Source organism: Thermobia domestica, chromosome 3 (genome assembly GCF_964235325.1).
Source record: "Thermobia domestica chromosome 3, izTheDome1.hap1.1, whole genome shotgun sequence".
NCBI lineage: Eukaryota > Metazoa > Arthropoda > Insecta > Zygentoma > Lepismatidae > Thermobia > Thermobia domestica.
Genome location: NC_137456.1, coordinates 63014916 through 63036595, shown reverse-complemented (window position 1 = coordinate 63036595; position 21680 = coordinate 63014916). Strand labels below are relative to the sequence as shown.

At 35.5% G+C, this 21680-nt stretch overlaps 1 protein-coding gene across 1 annotated transcript in view; it reads left to right on the top strand.

Annotated features, from left to right (window-relative positions):
* Positions 1–21680, top strand: part of LOC145680447 (galactosylceramide sulfotransferase-like) — a 182454-nt gene that overhangs the window by 64876 nt on the left and 95898 nt on the right. Inside the window, exon 2 of the mRNA XM_081750987.1 lies at positions 14349–14480. Within this exon, the coding sequence (XP_081607113.1) occupies positions 14359–14480 (122 nt within the window). The 5' untranslated portion in view covers positions 14349–14358. The remainder of the gene's footprint in view (positions 1–14348; positions 14481–21680) is intronic.

Sequence of the window (21680 nt, the reverse complement as noted above, 5' to 3'; positions counted from 1 at the left end):
CGATACTTTTCAGCGCCAAGAAGATAGGAGAAGTTGATTTACAATCAGCGGTGTACCCATGGGACAACAAATGGAGCCTTGTTCCTAAAAAAAAAAAAAAAAAAAAAAAAAAAAAAAAAAAAAAAAAAAAAAAAAAAAAAAGAGGTTCGGCTGTTATGTGTTTATTACGTTTGTTAAATATATATATATTAAAAATTAAATATGTATTAAATCATCTATCTATTAAAATACTACAATAGCAACAAAAGCGCCTGAGCTCCAACCTATAACTTTGGATTTCAAACCTTTGATTTACGGTTATTTGTGATTTCACGTTTAACGAAGACAAATGTTTTATATTATGCGACATTCTTTATATTTTGTAAATAAAACATCGTTAACAACACTATAATATCACGTAAAAGATTTCTCCTGAAAAATTCACAAGATATAGTTTATTTACTTTTTTTTTTTTTTTTGAATGGGAGATGGTGATTTATTTTTTCAAACTGAATTCTTTTAATATAATTTTAATTATTGTAATTTTTCATGATTTACAATTTTACTAACATCAAGAACGCTTAAACTCTTCTCTATCTCTTTACTTTCTTATTCGCCTGTTCTACGTGCCTCTTGTTTCGCTTTGCTGGCCTCAAAAAGCTTCCTAACATACATTACTCTTCGAATTGCTACCCGTTCAGCATGATCCTGTTTTATATTATGTGTATTTTAAATAAATTATTTAAATAGACCTTTTTCATAAAGTTTATTGTTTAAATTATTGTTCAAAGCCGCTGTATTTTAATAACAGTGGTGCCCACCCCCCTTTATGTCTATGACGCACCCCCCCCAATTGTCTATCCGTAGGTGTTCTTCCATGAAAAAATATTCTTTTCGATTAATTTTACCCCCCCTCATCAAAAATATTTATATAGATTTAACCCCCCCAAATATTTCAATGACGCAGTTTGCGTCATAGCCCCCCCTTGTGGGCACCCCTGTTAATAAGACTTTTCCAAAATCAATGCAAATGAATTGTGCCGCCATCTTTGGAGTTCTTTTAAACTACACGTTTGTAGACGTTTATATGTTTGTGGCCAATCCTTTCGACAATAAGATCTCGGAAACTACAGGCTCTAGAAAGATGACGTTTTCACTGATCGATTGCAAATTTTATGTAGATTGTCCAATTCTAATTGAATATATTTTTTTTTAAAAAACGTGTCCATTATTCCTTTATTACATTTTTACGGGGACACTGGAATAGTGCTCTCAACGGGTCGGGTTGAAGATCGACCCGACCCGACTGACCCGAACCGTGAACCGACCTGATTAACCTGACCCGACAACCCGACCCGAGTTGACCCGACTGACCCGACCCGACAACCCGACCCGAGTTGACCCGACAACCCGATCCGAATCGGGTCGGGTCGGGTCACTGGTCGGGTCGGGTCACCCGATCCGTTTGAGAGCACTATAGTCACGACATTGGGTGAACGCCGAAATGCACTCCCATTGGGAATTAAACCCGGACCACGTGTACCGAAGTCTTACTCGTTAACCAGGGGTGCCCACATGAGGGTCTATGACGCAAACTGCGTCATTGAAATATTTGGAGGGGTTAAAAATATATATAAATATGTTTGAGGGGGTGTAAACATTAATCGAAAAGATTTTTTTTCATGGAAGAACACCTACGGATAGTCAATTGAGGGGGTGCGTCATGGACATGAGGGGGGGCACCACTGCGTTAACCAATAGCTAGATCAAGCGGGGGATTTGTATATGCATCTTAATGAATATTTGGCAGTTTTGATGTTTGGATATTTCTTTTATAACTGATACCAATGTCCGACGTGGGAGAAATTTATTAAGGGTTGAGGAAACAGAACACCTGTGATTTTTTCCAACCCTTCAACTTTCATTCCAAAATAGGTTCTTATGATTCCGGGACCCGTGCCACTTTGATTTTTCTTTCTCGGTAATTAAAACGTATTTTACAGTATATATAGTTGCTCGTAAGAAGATACATTATATGAATTCTGTAATTTAAAATTTAAAAATATAGTATGATATTTAATTATAAAGTACTAATTTTATTTCATCACTTTCAGCCCAACAGATGAAATTCAAACAATTCGCTCCCTGGGTCTTGGTCATCAATACTGCGTCTTATTCTTTGTCTTGCAGTCAAGTCTTGGTCCTGCATTTTGTAGTCGTGGTGGTCTTTCATGCTATACAAGAGCCAAGAATGCTCGCCTCATCGGTACAAATGAAGACCAAATGTGATTTTGATTATGGTCTTTCATACTATACGGAAGGCAAGAAAATATGCTCATCGCTACTTGGTGATCACCAAAACAACGCCAAGAGTAAGATTACTATGCAATTCGTCTTGCATATCCAATCTTTATCTTGTTCTTGTATCGATGCCCTTGGGCTTGGTGAAATAAAATGAAATATTCAGTTTAAGGTCCCTGGATTCTGCACCGAGACTAAGGGATACGGTGACCATGAGAAATGAATGAAATGGTGGAATGAAGAAAGTGGGAGGAAACAGGAGAACCCCGAGAAAACCCACTACATGGCGTTTCTCCACCACAAAGCCTACTTAGCACAAGTTGGGATCGAACCATGGACACCATGCACCAGAGATGAATTCTCTACCACTGAGCCACCGGAGCCCTGCTTGGGCTTGGTCGTCCATATCCAATCTTTCTTTTGGCCTTGCTTAAACAACTTCTAGTTTTGTTCTAAATCCAGATTCCATATTGGCGTAGATATTAATATTACAGTCGATTGGTAAAATCAATTTTCCACATTTACAAATTAAAGTACACACAAGTACAAAAATAAGCATTTACCATAAAAACACTAGCTGCAAGTGTTCAAAATAGGTTTATGGCTTCTATAAAATCAATTGAAAATTGCTATTTTTAATTAGGCAGCTAATGAAAAACAGCAGCTTTCGATTCCAGCCGAGTTTAAGCTCAACCTAAACTCAGTTGACCAAAGTGAACTGACCCGACTAACCCGACCCGAGCTGACCCGATTGACCCGACCCGAGTAGCCTGATCCGACAACCCGACCCGAGCTGACCCGAGTTGACTCGACCCGACAACCCGACCCGAGTAGCCTGATCCGACAACCCAACCCGAGCTGACTCGACTGACCCGACCCGACAACCCGACCCGAGTTGATCTGACCCGACCCGATCCGTAACCCGACCCGAGCTGATCCGACCCGTTTGAGAGCACTACACTGGAAATGTTGGAATTTAAAAAAAAAAACTAAAGCATCATATCCTACGCATTATACATTCCAACACCACATAATTATATACGGGGGTTGCAAAACTCTCAGGCATTTGTTTCATGGCCAATCATTGTTTGGAGTATTTTGCCCAATGAACACGACATCATAATTAATTGTGTGTGTAATGTATTTGCTTATTGCATATTGCATGCAAGAAGAAAGAAAACACTGGTCATACATGAATGAGAAACTCTAACCGGAAGTAGGATCAAATCTTGCAAACGATGCGAGATGTTGAAAAAATAATCGAAGAAACCTCCCCTTTATGGTATCCCTTGCCGATTTTTATCAAGACATCCTTCAATTGTGTCTATAAGGGACATGTACAGATGTTGCGAGGAATGACAAAGAGATTCATGCCCATATGTGTATGATGCGCTTTGTAGTGAGCGCAGGTTCAGCTAGTATATATTTAAAAAATAAACCATTTCAACACGTTAAAGTAATTAAAATAGCTTAAATTTATTATCTACTTCGTTATCCCCGTATGACTAACTTGTAAGTGGATTTACAGAGTTGCGAAATTATTATTATAATATTAATACTAGTGTTTCAGTTTGAGCTTTTTGTTTTCGATTTTGTTTTTCGTTACCATTTATATCTGTATAACAGCGAAGTCAAACGAATGGACTTCCAATTCTTTGTGTCCTTAGTGTAATGGTACACTCTTGTTGCAGAAATTTGGTCACCCATCTCTGGAAATCTCGGCACTTTTTCCTACAGATTGAATTAAATCAAATTTACATTTTCTTTGACTAATTGAGGTGTTTACTTAGAGCCAAGGTATTAGAATTTACTAGATAAGGTTACCACAAAATGGTTTTCTAAAGTAAGATGGGTGGCCAAGATTTTTTTGAACAAGACTATACATTTCCTATAGACTATGATTCTAACTTCACGCACTGTGAAGACCCATGTTTCAACAAAGTGTCATATTGAGAACGGAACAATAATAATAATAATAATAATAATAATAATAATAATAATAATAATAATAATAATAATAATAATAATAATAATAATAATAATAATAATAATAATAATAATAGGTACGCACGTATGTCTGTATAGTGAGTCTGTATTAATACTTGCTCAGATTTGACTTGAATTTTAGCATTGTTTTCAGCAGCGTGGCTATATGAGACGTGGACCCACAGCTTAATGAGGAATCCGAAACATATAAGGTCCCACCGGAAATTGAACCCGCGTCTCCACGTACGCTAAACATGGCCACGAGAGAGTTTTAGTTAATAATGCTATCATATTCTAAGAAGAGTTTTGGTTTGATTTTTGGACGTAAAAGTTCGACTCCCTCTAAAAGTCATGGGCCCCGTCTAGAAGAACTTGATGGCTACATCGTTGCTTATAGTTTAAAACCAGCATCCGATCCGCATGAACTCTCATATGAGAAATTAAAACCAGGTCTCCCCATACCAAAGACAAGTGCGCTAATCTGTTACGTTCTTGTCCAGTGCCCGAGAAACAGAAGACTATCCGAAAATTAGAATTGTGACCAATGAAATGTTGTTGAAAATGAAACTTGGTTCTGGCAAAACAAAATTGACACCGATCACCATTTCACATACCTTTTCATGACCAGGAAAGTAAAAAAAAAAAAAAAAAAAAACCATGGAACAATAACTCAACGTATGTTTCAATTCACATTATCTCCACCAAGAATTGATACTTTAAAAGCATGGAGCAGTAACTCAACATAGGATCCAAACGACATTATATCCAACCAGGAATTGATAATGTAAAAGCATGGAGCGGTTACTCAATGTAGGATTACAAACCACAAAATCTAATGTAAAAGCATGCAGCAATAACTCAACGTAGAATTACAAACTACAGTATCCAATATAAAAGCATTAAGCAATAACTCAACATAGGACTATAAACAACATTATCTCCAATCGGTATAAAAGTATGAAGCAATAGCTCAACGAAAGATTACAAACCACAGTATCTAATGTAAAAGCATGAAGCAATAACTCAACATAGAATTCCAATCCCATTATCTCCAACTGGGAATTAATAATAAAATAGCATGAAGCAATAACTTAACATAGGATTACATACCACAGTATCTTCAATCAGGAATTAATAATATAAAAGCATGGAGCAATAACTCAACTTAGAATTCCAATTCATATGATCTCCAACTGGGAATTAAAAATATAAAAGCATGGCGCAATAACTCAACAAAGGATTACAAATCACAGTATCTTCAATCAGGAATTAATAATATAAAAGCATGGAGGAATAGCTCAACGAAAGATTACAAACCACAGTATCTAATGTAAAAGCATGAAGCAATAACTCAACATAGGATTACAAACCACAGCATCTCCAATCAGTAATTAATAATATAAAAGCATGGAGCAATAACTCAACTTGGAATTCCAATTCATATGATCTCCAACTGGGAATTAATAATATAAAAGCATGGCGCAATAACTCAACAAAGGATTACAAACCACAGTATCTTCAATCAGGAATTAATAATATAAAAGCATGGAGCAATAACTCAACTTAGAATTCCAATTCATATGATCTCCAACTGGGAATTAAAAATATAAAAGCATGGCGCAATAACTCAACAAAGGATTACAAATCACAGTATCTTCAATCAGGAATTAATAATATAAAAGCATGGAGGAATAGCTCAACGAAAGATTACAAACCACAGTATCTAATGTAAAAGCATGAAGCAATAACTCAACATAGGATTACAAACCACAGCATCTCCAATCAGTAATTAATAATATAAAAGCATGGAGCAATAACTCAACTTGGAATTCCAATTCATATGATCTCCAACTGGGAATTAATAATATAAAAGCATGGCGCAATAACTCAACAAAGGATTACAAACCACAGTATCTTCAATCAGGAATTAATAATATAAAAGCATGGAGCAATAACTCAACTTAGAATTCCAATTCACATGATCTCCAACTGGGAATTAATAATATAAAAGCATGACGCAATAACTCAACAAAGGATTACAAACCACAGTATCTCCAGTAAGGAATTAATAATATAAAAGCATGGAGCAATAACTCAACTTAGAATTCCAATTCACATGATCTCCAACTGGGAATTAATAATATAAAAGCATGAAGCAATAACTCAACAAAGGATTACAAACCACAGTATCTCCAGTAAGGAATTAATAATATAAAAGCATGGAGCAATAGCTCAACGAAAGATTACGAACCACAATATCTAATGTAAAAGCATGGAGCAATAACTCAACATAGAGTTCCAATCCCATTATCTCCAACTGGGAATTAATAATATAAAAGCATGAAGCAATAACTCAACATAGGATTACAAACCACAGTATCTCCAGTAAGGAATTAATAATATAAAAGCATGGAGCAATAACTCAACTTAGAATTCCAATTCACATGATCTCCAACTGGGAATTAATAATATAAAAGCATGAAGCAATAACTCAACAAAGGATTACAAACCACAGTATCTCCAGTAAGGAATTAATAATATAAAAGAATGGAGCAATAGCTCAACGAAAGATTACGAACCTCAATATCTAATGTAAAAGCATGAAGCAATAACTCAACATAGAGCTCCAATCCCATTATCTCCAACTGGGAATTAATAATATAATAGCATGAAGCAATAACTCAACATAGGATTACAAACCACAGCATCTCCAATTAGCAAATAATAATATAAAAGCATGGAGGAAGAGCTCAACGAAAGATTACAAACGACAGTATCTAATGTAAGAGCATGGAGCAATAACTCTACGTAGAATTTCAATCGACAATATCTCCAACTTACAACGGTAATAGGCTAAAAGTGCTTAAAATCACCACTAACCCGAATATAAAAGAAAGGGGAAATTATTATTGAATAAACACACGTAGAAATAATTATATAAATACACGTTGTTGGCATAAGATTTGTAAATATACAGATATATTTGTTTATACAATAATAATTTCTTCTTTCTTTTATATTCGGGCTAGTGCTGATTTTAAGCACTTCTAATCCGTTACTGTTGTAAACTGAGAGTTAATGTAAAAACATGAAGCAATAGCTCAATGTATGATCCAAATCACATTATCTCCAACCGGGTGTTGAACTCGAGTCTATCGTATCGAAGGAGAAGAGCTCTAGAATTAGCCGAAGGAACTCCTAATGTTCAAAGCTCAATACATTCCTTACTCTGTGATTGCCCTCGTTTACATTTGCAAAGCTTGTTAACGAAGTAGGTTAATTAGTCTGAAAAGGCCATTTTCTATTTAAACAAAGGAAAGAAAACAAGGCGTTAATTAAAAGTGTCATAATAAGAATTAATTGCGTTTGCTGAGCATTACCCAAACTTTGCAACATATATGCATTTGATTGTAGAAATCTTTTCTCTCTCTGACTCTCTTTTCCCTTTCTTTTCACTAACACTGTGGTAATTTTGGACCATTTCTTCAATTGCGTACTTCTTCTCGTTATACAACTTGAGTTTATTACGTATCAGAAATATGGAAGCTAATAAACTTGACATGCTCTAATATTAAGGCAGATCTACTTTTGTTTTGACTAAAAGTAGTGATGTTGTGCATTGTTTAATCGAGCGATCCTCTCTCTCACTAATTTCAATTCCAATTTTTAGGTATAAATCTCTAATCTTCAACAAAAAATCTACTAAATTCTGTTAAATGAATGTTCTGTAAAGAATTCTGAGTGTTCTTTTAAATGAATTTTCGCTGAAAATATGTTATATAAAATCAAGGAAAATGCACTCCCCCGTCACTGGCCCATATCATCTCCAAGCAATTAAGACGATTCGAAAGTTTCAGAAAAAAAAATCAGTTGAGAATACTCGAAGAGCATTCCTGAGAACGAACTTAAAAAGTTTTTTTTTTTTTTTGTTCGAAATTTGTATGAAATTGTATATTAAATTTATTTGATTAAATTCAATAGATAATACACTTACATATTTGGAACCTGCGTATTAGGGGATCTATTGAATTAGCTATATTGAGCTGTCATTTTTTATCATGGTATATATACTGAAAATGCAGATACGCGTAAGTGGCCACCTTTACTATTTGATACAAAAATGTTCAACATGCTCATAGGTATTGATCAACACCAATATAATCTCTCTATGACATACGGTCACCGAGATTTGGCTCCTTAAATCTCCCGAAATGGGAACTTTTTTTTTTTTTAAGCAAATATCTCGGGAACAGTAAGAGTGACGCGAAAAAAATTCCATGTCTTCTTTCAGATAGTTGTTGATGCTCTATCGAAATGAAAAAAAATGAAAGTGAAATGAAATCTTTGAGTTTTACGTCCCACGGTTATGCCGGTTAGGCTAAAGGAGACGGTGATGATGAGAGATGAGTGAAATGGTGGAATGAAGAAAGTGGGAGGAAACGGGAGAACCCCGAGAAAACCCACGAGCACGGTGTTTGTCCACCACAAAGTTCACATGGCGGGGGCTGGGATCGAACCCGGGTCCCCAAGCACCAGAGGTGAACGCTCTACCACTGAGCCACCGCGCCCCCCTTTTGATGTTCTATCGAATTGAGGGCTCAAAATTGAAAAAATTCCTAAATAATAGGCACACACACACACACACATAGAGAAAGAGAGAGAAAAAATTCAGTAACGAACTTTTTACTGTTAAGTTCGTTGGAACTACACCACAACCGACCACAATTTTTTTTTTTTTTTTTTTTTTTTTTTTTTACGAAAGTTGTCATGAAACATTTATATATTAAAATGTTAGGTTTATATGTTTGCCTCCAAAGAAAAGTTTATAAATATGTTTGCCTCCTTTCGACAATGAGATCTTAAAAACCACAAGTGCTAGAAACATGCCATTTTCGCTGGTCGATTGCAAATTTTGTGTAAATTGTCCAGTTCTAATTGAATATTTAAAAAAAAAAAACATGGCAGTTATTTCTGTATTACATTTTTTGAGGGGTATATTGGAAGTGTTGAAATTTTAAAGAAGCATCATATCCTATAAGTTATACATTTCAACACTACATATTTGTATACGGTAGTAGTAAATCTCTCCGGCGTTTGTTTCGTGGTCAAATGATAATAATTTAATGAGAAACGAAAGATAACCATTTCTCCAGTCTAAGATGAATCTTTATTGTTTGGGGTGTTTCGCCCAATGAACACCATATATCACTGATATTATAATTAATTGTGTATGTAGTATATTTGCTTATTACATGCTGCATGCAAGAACAAAGAAAACACTAATCATACATGAATTAGAAACTCCAACCAGAAGTAGGCTCAATCTTGCAAACGGAGCGAGATATTGAAAAAAATAATCAAAAAAATCTCCCCTTTATGATACTCGTTGCCCGATTTTTATCAAGACATCCTTCAATTGTGTCTATAAGGGACATGCACATATTTTGTGAGGAATGACAAGGATATTCATGCTTATGTGTGAATGATGCTGTGTAGAGAGCGCAGGCTTAGCTAGTATTTTATTTAAAAAGAAGACGGGGGCAAGGAGATAAGTTCACTCTCTCGTTTTCAATTGAGTTTAAATGCAACTAGTTGGAATGATTGGAAAGTGTCAACAAATATGCCTCATTTCCATAAACATTTTTTACGAATAATAACGCAGAACATATCTTTTAATCGGAAAGGGAATGGTCCATCTTACATTAGAGGGCTAAACCTATATCTCGTTTTTGGCTGAGTATTTAATATCAAGTACTGGAAATTATGAAAACAAGTTTTAAAAGATATAGATAATATTGTATCAAATTTGAAAGAGTTTTATGAAAGTCATCTGGGAGCTCTAGGAGAGTATCGCGGGAGGAGAGGTGATTGGGAAGCCTGAAGAGAAATGTACCACATATTATACAAAATATTTTCTTAACTAAAAGTACTGTAAAACGTATATCTATATCCATATCTATATCTATATTTATCTCTCTCTCTCTCTCTCTCTCTCTCTCTCTCTCTATATATATATATATATATATATATATATATATATATATATATATCACCCCCACCTTCGAACATCGATATACAGGGTGTCCCAGAAGGAAGGGGCAATATTTTGGTAAATGGTAGTATGTGCGATTCTAAGCAAAAAAGTTCATATGAACATTGGTCTGAAACTCAACGGCTTGAGAGCTACAGGTTGTGAACCATTTTTGACCCCACCCTGCGTTGCTTATTGCTCACCCTGTATTTATTCTACAGAGGTGAGACATAGCAGATTTGAAAGCTGATGGAATGATCTTCACAACGGTATGCACGGTATGCACGGTATGCTATAATACGAAAACAGTGTTCGAGATCTAAGACTTGGGTGAACTATAATACGAAAACAGTGTTCGAGATCTAAGACTTGGGTGAACTATAATACGAAAACAGTGTTCGAGATCTAAGACTTGGGTGAACTATAATACGAAAACAGTGTTCGAGATCTAAGACTTGGGTGAACTATAATACGAAAACAGTGTTCGAGATCTAAGACTTGGGTGAACTATAATACGAAAACAGTGTTCGAGATCTAAGACTTGGGTGAACTATAATACGAAAACAGTGTTCGAGATCTAAGACTTGGGTGAACTATAATACGAAAACAGTGTTCGAGATCTAAGACTTGGGTGAACTATAATACGAAAACAGTGTTCGAGATCTAAGACTTGGGTGAACTATAATACGAAAAGAGTGTTCGAGATCTAAGACTTGGGTGAACTAGTGTTGCCCTTTAGATTTGTGAAATTTCTCGTCTCGTCTCAAAAAGCACTGCTCGTCTCATAGGCAACATTATTTTTAGGCAATACTATTTCTAGGATATTCACTGTTATTGTTAGTTTTCTCGACAGGTCTATTATATTTTTCTTTCAAGTTTTTCCTTTTTTTTTTTTTTTTTTTTTTGCAACGATAGATAAAAGCCGTACTGTCAACACTTTCTTATTTTTCTGAACGATTACTCCATCTAACACATGGCAGTCGCGTGAGTTGTAAGCGCCTGGGGCGTGAATTCCCAGGCGCTCCCACCATCAACAGTGTGTTATGAGAAACAACCAGAGATTATTCTGTACTCCTAGATTTAAATATGGAATATAAGATGAAATAAGTTGGTATTATGTCAATTTTTTAAGGCATCTCATAGGCGTCTCTGGCGGAGGGGACGAGGGGGTTGCGTCCCCCCAATATTTTGAAGTACAAAATATTCAATATTTCATTCTAATTTAATTTATTTACTAACGACAGAATAACAAATAAATAGATAATAATAATTATATTTATTTGGAATATATTATTCAGGCTGTGGAACGATTATATCAGAGTTTTTTATATACCTTAGGGGATCCGTGAAGGTAAGCAGAAAGGTAACAAATGGAATCGAAGATAATAAACAGGTTGGGATAGGTAGCACCATTTTAATCACTTTCTTCGATGTCCCCCCCAAATTTTACATGCCAGAGACGCCAGTGGCATAGAATATACAAATAACAATACAAATATTAAATTCCAAGATTTTTTTTTTTAAAAAGAAAGAAAACTCTTCTCACAGAGGGCTGGAGAGAGTTTCAGTTGAATAATCCTGTGTTTCAATTACGGGTAATTTTTAAGTTCAATACTCTATCGGGAGTCCCTCAAGGATCTAATCTAAGTCCCCCTGATATTTCTTCTTGTTATTAATGATATTTCTGTGTGCATTAAAACTTTTCGAGTTTTTCATTTTGCCGACAATCTCAAATTATACTTCAAAGTACGTTCAATTGATGATTGCGTGAAACTTCAATAGGATATACAAAGAGTTCAAATATGGCGTGATAATAATAAATTCTGAATGTGTCCAAATGTAACTCTGTATCTTTCACGAGGAAAGAAAATCCAATTAACTTTACCTATACAATAAGTGGCATTTCCTTGTCTACTATAAATACTATTAAAAATCTAGAAGTTATATTTGATAGCAAATTAATCTTTGCTCAACACGTTGACGCAATAACGGGTAGTACATATAGAAACCTAGGTTTAATTTATAGGATAAGGCAGGATTTCTACAAAGAATCAACATTTATAAGGTTATATTTTTCATATGTGAGGTCAAAATTAGAATACTTTGTACTGTTTGGATACCAAATATCACTAAATACTCGGATGCAATAGAAAGTATACAGTTTAAATTTAAAAAAAAACGCTTGCATACAATGTCCCAAAGTATGTCCCCTACGAAAACTTAGTAACGAATTTTCGTTTTCAAACATTATTAAAAAGGATATGGATGTTTGATCTGTTCTTACATAAATTATTAAACGGTAAAATTGACTGTCCAGAATTCGTTTCAGAAGTATTATTACGTGTCCTAATAGGTAAGACTAGAACAGCAAACACTGGGACATTCTATTGTAGAAAAGCAAGAACTAACATATTACGTAAGTCTCCTCTGTGGGGAATGTGTGCTTCATATAACGAAATGATTAGATTTCATGTAGTAGATGTATTTAGTATGTCCGAAATCAAGTTCAAAACAATTATCAGGCAATAACTTCTGCATAATTAAAAGACATATTTGTGTATGTATAATAATGTTGTACAATAGTGTATGTTAGACAATTATGTACATGTCACTATAACTGGGCATTAAGACTGTTGTGTTGTCCTTAGATTTTACTTAGCCGTGACCTGATCATTATTAAAATATCTGAATTAACATTAATGTTTTTTTTTTTTAAATCATTTATCATCATAATCTGAATTCCTTGAATTTTGTTGATTTGTCGTCCCGTCGGCCCCCTGGTCGCGGCGCCCGGGGCTATCGCGACGGCCCTGATCTAAGTACAGATTAGATCATACACTGCTTTATTTCAGTGAGCTCACGAGAACTTGAAGAGAAGCACGACATTAGAGCTGGATGAGAAAAAATGAAATGAAATCTTTAAGTTTTACGTCCCACGGTTATGCCGGTTAGGCTAAAGGAGACGGTGATGATGAGAGATGAGTGAAATGGTGGAATGAAGAAAGTGGGGGGAAACGGGAGAACCCCGAGAAAACCCACGAGCACGATGTTTGTCCACCACAAAGTACACACGGCGCGAGCTGGGATCGAACCAGGGACCCCAAGCACCGGAGGTGAACGCTCTACCACTGAGCCACCGCGCCCCCCTAGAGCTGGATGAGAGAAAGAAAAGACATATAGAAACAATGAAAAACATATACTTGTGATCCTTTTTTAACCCAAGAAAAATCTAGATATATTTTATGATGGATGGAAACTCTGAATTGAAAATAATGTTATAGTGAAACACAGAGGGAGAGGGATGGGTAAGCGAGCGCAAGTTGCATAAAAGGTCATATACACAGGTAAGCGCAGAAACTTTTGAAAAGGGCAGATAATGTTCATGACTGGATCGATAAATCACAACACAACAGACGAAGCATGTCGATGCATACATAGTATTTTTGTTTCTTTTTCCTTTTATATATGTTTTTTTCTCTGTTTTAAATATAAAGTCACAATTAACATCATATAGGTTAAGCAGGAGAGGGAAAAACAATGTTAGGAAAAATCCCGCTAAACAACGAGGAAAATGCGGACTGCTCGTTGCTATATTTAATCCCGCCAGTGACAGCGCGTTGTGATTTGTTTTCTGTGACACAGCGCATGCGCGTAGATTTTAACATTGAAATATTATAGCCAATGAGCTCTTTCCGCGGTTTTAGCTTTCGCCTTCTTCAAGTATCTCTCAAAAACAAATTTCCTCCCTGTGAAAATCTGTTTTCAGAATTGTCAATCTTTCTTTTTTTTTTCCCTTTCTCTTTCTCTCCTCCCCGACCTCTCAACACAACTCGACGACTCTCCGACTGAAAGGATAGGATTGTCATTCCGTCTTCGGAAGCTGTGCGCTCGCGATCGCCGTTCCCTGTTTCTCTGATTCAACATAAACGTTTACGTAGCGGTTGTGTGTTTTCCTTGTCAATGTATCGAGATAAGAATTTATTACATTTTTGTTCCTTGTCATTGGTATGTGTATCATTGAGAATGTTAATTGTTCTTCCTTTCTCCAAAGGACTTCCGCTATGAAGCAAGCTGTTCATTTCTGCACCATAGCATGTTTTGGATTATTACTCTTCGCCGTTTCGTATTATGATGTCACACACAGATTTGACCAAAAATCATCCAATCCAAGCAAGAACACAAGGTAAGTTCTTCTGATTTATTTGGTTCTTTTTCTAGACAAAAGTTATTCTTTCTGTTTGTTATATAAATGCATCAAAGGCAGTAAGATAATTTGAAAAATATTTTTCATAATATCCAAGTTTTCTTTCTTTCTGTCTTTCTTTCTTTCTCTCTCTCTTTCTCTCTCTCTCTCTCTCTCTCTCTCTCTCTCTCTCTGTCTTATATTTTTTCTTAAATTTACGGAGGTTTTTGTTCGCCCTGTTTGCATTAGTAGCAATACCCGCTTATTTTATAAAATATTTTCGGCTAAGTTTGGATTTATACATATAAAGACAGAAAACCTAAAAGCTCTTTTCGATTCAAGGCAAATCAAAGCTTACAGAGAAAAGTATTTTTAAAAAATAAATTAGAAACGTATCCTGTATGGTTAGTATAAAACAATCAAAAGATAATGGTTTACATTATATTAAACTTTACCTATCCAATCATTTTTTGAGCCTACATTGATTATCGAAAAGAAATCGATTTGAAACTAAAGTTATGAATTTTATTATAAGGATCCACTACGTGTAGAGAACAGTACTTTGCTTCGGTTGCGTGTTTTTGAATAAATCACTTAAAAATTAATCTCTCTTCCGTATGATTAGATGCAAAGTCATTATTTAGCATGTGATGTATGAATGTAAGGTTATGAATTAATCTTTATATTTCCAAAGATGGTACGCTTTTTCATGGGAATTGAGTTGTTTTGGATACACTGTAAGATTACTACAATAACTGTTTGTTAAACTACGGTCCTCCCTTCTGATGGTCTAGTGCAGGGCGCAAAATTTCCGGTCGCCAATGACGACTATAAATTTAGAGCTGGCGACCAGTGTTCAGTAGAAATGGTTCCTGCCTAAACTCATACTGCTTCGCAATTTCAGTGAAAAAGTGGACCTTGTCTTAGCAGAGTGGGCAGAATATAATCTTGTTTTCTTCATTGATGTTGAATCTGACACTGAAAAAGATTTACAGTGAAAACTTCATTACGAGATTGCCAAATTTGCTTCCAATTGTCAGATTTTGTGGAGTTTTACCTGTGAGTACTGCTTCGTGTAAGAGAAGCTTCCATTGTCTCATCAGAGCTAAGACTGCCTACAGGAATTCATTGAAGACTGACACAGGGGATGATTTGCTGACAATTTCCATCAACGGCTCTTCACTTAAGGACTTTGATCTGAAAACTGCAATTGACAACTGGTACTTCACTGCAGAGAGAGAGAGAGAGAGAGAGAGCGTTACACAAACGTGAAATCTTAAGATAAGATATTTTTTTTAACATGTATATGAATTGTTCAATTCAAAATTGATTATCCTGAATCTAATTGTCTTGTTTTGAAATTGTATGCTCTGATGTAATCTCTTTCTTTGTCAAACTTAAGAGGGAAGGAGTGGACTTCTCGTAATTTGTACATAAGAGCTACTGGCGACTATCATTTTTGGATTGGTGACTGCGTCTGACTTTGAAATTTTGCGCCCTGGTCTAGTGGGTAGCGCATTCCTTTGGTACACGGGTTCTCATGTTCGCTTCCTAGTAGGAGAACTTTGAAATTCGAAAGCATTATTACGGTGTTTCGGATTCTATTGTACACTGCAGGTCTACGTCTCATATAGTCTCGGTACTGAAAAGAGATGCTACATTTGAGCACACAACAGCTGCTACAGTGGTATTTAACACAAAGAATACTATTCATACCAGAGATCGACTATATAAGCAGAGATCGATTCGTTATCCTTTATACACCAGGTAGGAATTTGAACGAAATCGTAGGGTCTAACGTTAGGAGCCCTGGTGACACCGCTAATTATCACAAGGTAATTATTGTTATCTCATTAGAAAGTTTATTTGACATTGATCCCAACAAAGTGACACTTGTGCAATTCTCGCCCTATTCGTAGAAGAAGAAACAAAAATCCTTAAAACTATGAAAAAATAGAATTTTGGGGGTCCTGGCAACCCTTGCAGTCACTCTACGCTAACAAAAATGAAACTAATATGTAGCCAATACACTTGTGAAAAGCATATTTAAAAAATGGTAGCCATTGCTGTAATACAATGCGAGATAAAAATTCAGAACAAAATTCCTATAAAAACGCCCTGTATATCATTTATGCTTAGAAGAACAATACATTGAATTTGACACTCGTCTCGCCCCCCACCACAGTGTCACGTTATTTGCAAATTTCTAACAATAATGTCACTTTACTTCCCTCCCAGTCAGTTATTAGTGGGGAGTATATTCTTCCAAAAATTTGAAGTGGGAGAATCTCCTGACCCCACAAAATTTCTCGCCTTGAGTCCATCTCTCCTCTCCTATTGCGGCTTGTAGAAGTATTTATGTTCTCAACTTTTTAAATAAGTCAATCATTCAATTATGAACCTCAGAAATCAAGATTATGACTCACCATGTATAGGAAGAATTGATAGAAGTTTCGCTGTAGACAATTCTTCTGCTCTGCATCGCATCACTACACAGAACAACTTGAACAATGCAGGCAATCGGTGGTCAGGAATAGAAGCAAAAAAATGATGTCATTCCGTTAGACAGAACGCTAAACACTTCATTTTATAGTGACAATAGTCTTTCATTACTCATTATTGCAGCGTTTCCCAGCCATTTTCAACTTGCGGCACACTACGGGTGTAACTTGAATTTTCGCGGCACACTCATAGATATTATTATTATTATTATTATTATTATTATTATTATTATTATTATTATTATTATTATTATTATTATCATTATTATTATTATTATTTGCAAATATGAAATACCATGGTATTTTTTTCTGTGATTACTGATTTCCTTCTCAGAGAGATGAAAGCTCGATCACTGGTTTTCCCCTATGCTAATTCATTATGCTTATTTTTTATTTTAATTTTAAAATAGAAAACAATTGCAATGAAATATAGTACTCAGATTTTTAAAAATACGCTTTCTTTTTCGAAAACTGTATCCAACCTTTCACTAAGAACGAAGATCACTAAATAACGAACAAACAAACAAATGTCTTGTACTTTTAACTTTGCTGTTTTAACAAAAACCGGTGCATATTATTGCAATCACACAGCTTGCGATGCGTCGAAGTCAAAACACAGCTGTTGAACAAAGTGTTGTTCTGTCATTCATGTGCGAATTTGTGTTTTACGAACGTTCATTTGACGCGTACCGTACAAATGCTTCCATTTCTCGGTGTTAGTATGACTCTCAATTGAAGCGTAACATAGCAGCTAACTGTGGGAACGTACATGAGCCGAAATACTGTCTGCTACACAGTAATAGATGTAGAATAATATATTACAATTACAGTATTTTTTTCCATGCTAGAAATTCATAGTAATGTAAAATACAAAAATATACATTTTTCCTTATGTCTTGCAATTTGGTTGCTATAGAATTAATAATGTTTCGATTTCCTCGCGGCACACCAGCGGTCCATTCGCGGCACGCCGGTTGGGAAACGCTGCATTATTGTTTCGAAAATTTCAATCTGGATTGAAGAAGACGGTATTGGAATATAGCCAGGGCAGCGCTTACCCATGAGTCAACGTGGACCATATCCCGTAGTAGCAAGATTTGGGGGGTACCAATTTTTAATTTTTTTTTTTTTTTTTTTTCATACTGCACTTCTGGAAATTTCAGACACACTTGGATATGACACGAGATTTTTATTGTTGCAAGTATTCATACAACAAAAATCTGTTTGGATAAAAAGTGGTAATTAACCTTCTAGCTACGAATATATGTTCATTATCTCTCCTCTTCCATTACTGACACCGTATTCTTTTTATCGTAATTTCGAAACCTTTCCAATGTTGGTTAACTTCTAGAATTATCTGTAGTTTTGAACGTTTATTAATCCATTTAAATATTAATGTTAAATATCCATATAATTCTTTTTTAACGGCGCGGAGAGGCAAAAATGTTAAATACTTCCCTGAATGTAGCTTTCATAATAATGATAATGTAGATTTTATGATAAAGTACCTTATTTAATTTAATACTTGTTTAACAACGCATATACAGGGCCGTAACTTGTGGGGGGCAGGGGCAACTCCCCCCCCCCAGGAAAGATCCCCGAAATTCGAGGGGAGCCAACTTTAAGACTAAATTTTCTTACTCCATACACGATATGAACATGAAATGATAAATGAAGCATCAAACAGGTTCACTACATTACATAAACAAAACAGCACACAAAAGGTAAATGAAACAAAAAAAAGTCATAGGTCCATTTCAGTAAAAAAAAAAAAAAGTGTCTACTATTAGGGGCCCTAGAAATAATAATTGTTTGTATAGTTTGATAGCATTGAGATTTGTCAATATTGTCCCCTTAATTAATTGACCATGTATGAAACGGGCCCAGGGGTGTAACTAACGGCCCCACAGACCTTGCTGTGAGGGAGGGACCACAGGTTCCAGATGCCCATAAAGAGTAAGACAAAGATGGAAAGTGGAAGCCAAAGAATTAGAAAACCAACTTTTTCTAGGGGGCCCAAATACGCGTATTAATGCTTGCCCCAGAAAAACATCTAAGTTACGGTGCTGCGCATATAATAATAATAATAATAATAATAATAATAAACAGCGCAACTTCGAAATTTCAAGGAGTTCAGTGTTTAAATGTTTTAAATACTTACCGTTAATTCTTACACCATTGGTGTGGCTGATACTGTAAGCTTACAGTATATAATGTCTTATTCTGCACATCACTATGATTTATTATGCTAAATTCTAAGACTCACTACCATAGACTTTAATTACCTTTTCTGGCTAGTGTTACCACAATTTTTAGATTGTACAAAATAGTAATTACTCGACAAATCTCTTAACGATATAGCGAGTACATAAAATTATTACAACAAAACTTTTACAATCCGATTACGGAAATAGTACTGCCATGCAACAGATTAACAACCCGTGGCGTACGTAAAATTTCCTCAAAATGAAATCTTTAAGTTTTACGTCCCACGGTTATGCCGGTTAGGCTAAAGGAGACGGTGATGATGAGAGAAATGGTGGAATGAACAAAGTGGGAGGAAACTGGAGAAGCCCGAGAAAACCCACTAGCACGGTGTTTGTCCACCACAAAGTTCACACGGCGCGAGCTGGGATCGAACCAGGGACCCCAAGCACCGGAGGTGAACGCTCTACCACTGAGTCACCGCTCCCCCATAAAAGTTCCTCAAATGAGGAAGAGGGATATTCAAGATCCTAAGTTCATATTATTTCAGGTGTTTGTTGACCCTTTAAGAGGCCTCATCACTGCGAAATTAAAATACCGCTAATTTTACAGTAATTATGTGATATCTTCACATAGATAAAAGATAATCGAAAAGTGGAACAAGACCTTCCTAGACAGTTTATTTTGCGTGAGATACCGTTATCACGACTCATTTATCTGCTTTCCATTTCCAGCCATTTAGGAAATCGGCATTTATTTACGCATTTCTAAATAACAGCAAACGAAAAGCTACTAGGTGACTCCTGATAACGGCACCTCATGCAAAATAACATCGTCTAGGGAGGTCTTGATCTACTTTTCGATTATGTTTTATCTATTTGAAGATATCACATAATTAATTTGAAGATATCACAGAAGCGGTATTTTAATTTCGCAGTGATAGACTCTTAATTAATAAGCATTGAAAAATTCAGTAAAAAGTTTAAGTTTGTTGTTATAGCTGATACATGTTTCACTGATCATATTTCGGTATTTTTAAAGTACTTTTGATTCTGGATCAAAGTACAGGATGTTTATTTCTAAGCAATATTAATTTAAAATAACTAATCATGTATTGCTAGTGAGCAATATTGCCTATAATATAAAATCAATTATAATCAAGAATATTTCTTAGAAGGAGTAATCAGCAGCAGTTAGGCTGAAATGTCTTTCTGTAGACTAAGAAACCTCAAACAAAACCTAGTTGCGCAGAACTCGGGAAATAAAGCTACTTTAGTACTGAATTTGACCATCCCCTGTTGACGTAGATGAAAACCATCTAAACAATTGATCCGTAAATCACGTATAATGGATATAGCATGAGAGTAATAATGCCAATTAAACGATCGCTGAATTTATCATTCGTGCGTATAACCTAATAAAAAGGACGCTGCTAGTTAGCAGCACATCCAAATAAAGGGTTAAAATGGTAAATGTTTATTTTTGGTTCTTATACCTTAAAAGCCTAAGCAGGATTAAAACTGTCAACGACTTGTGTTCAATTTTAAATTAAGAATCTTCACTACAGCGAAATTGAACTACTGCTAATTTTAGAGTTTTTCTCGTAATATCTTGAAAACAAATAAAAATATTCGAATAGTAGAGACGTAGTGAACTAGGCAATACGATTTTGCATGTGATACCGTAATAACAACTCATCTATCTGCTTTCGATTTGCAACTGTAGATAGATTTAGCATTTTTTTGCGGGTTCTGTAAATAGCGGCATACCGAAAGTAGATAGATGAATTGTGGTAAAGGTATCACATGCAAAATCGTATTGTCTAGTTCACTACGTTCCTGTTTTTCGAATATTTTTTATTTGTTTTGAAGACATTACAGAAAAACTCTAAAATTAGCGGTAGTTTAATTTCGCTGTAGTGAAGACCCCTAACGATAGCAGATCGGGGAAACATAACGGTATGTCACATTTTCTAACTTTCGACTAAACTGGAAAAAAGTTCAATATTGCCATGCAATCCAATACAATGCCATATACCAAACTAACTTCCTCCGCCATCTGGAGGTACATTTCCGAAATTAAACTACCTACATACTGTTCCATGGTTGAATCCCAGACTTAATAGCTCAATTTTATCGGAAGTGGTGCTTACCATTATGTTCGCCCGAGCCGCTCATATATGTAATATTTCATAAGTTTCCATTTAATAATCACTTATTTCTATAACAATAAATTAAAATTAGCAGCAGCTGTCTGTAACTTTCCCCCTTCCCAAAAGAGGACATTTCCCCATTTTTCCATAAGCCCGACCGGATTGTTTTTAAATCCCGAAAAAGATATCCGCTTGATTGTAATATGATCTGTATCTTAACAGGCAATAAGTTATTCGCATACTCTAAATTTCATGTTGTCAAAATCTGTTGCAGAACAAATGCTGCAGGCACGATGACTCAGTAACAGACCGTTCACCTCTGTTGTGAGAGGTCTCTGGTTC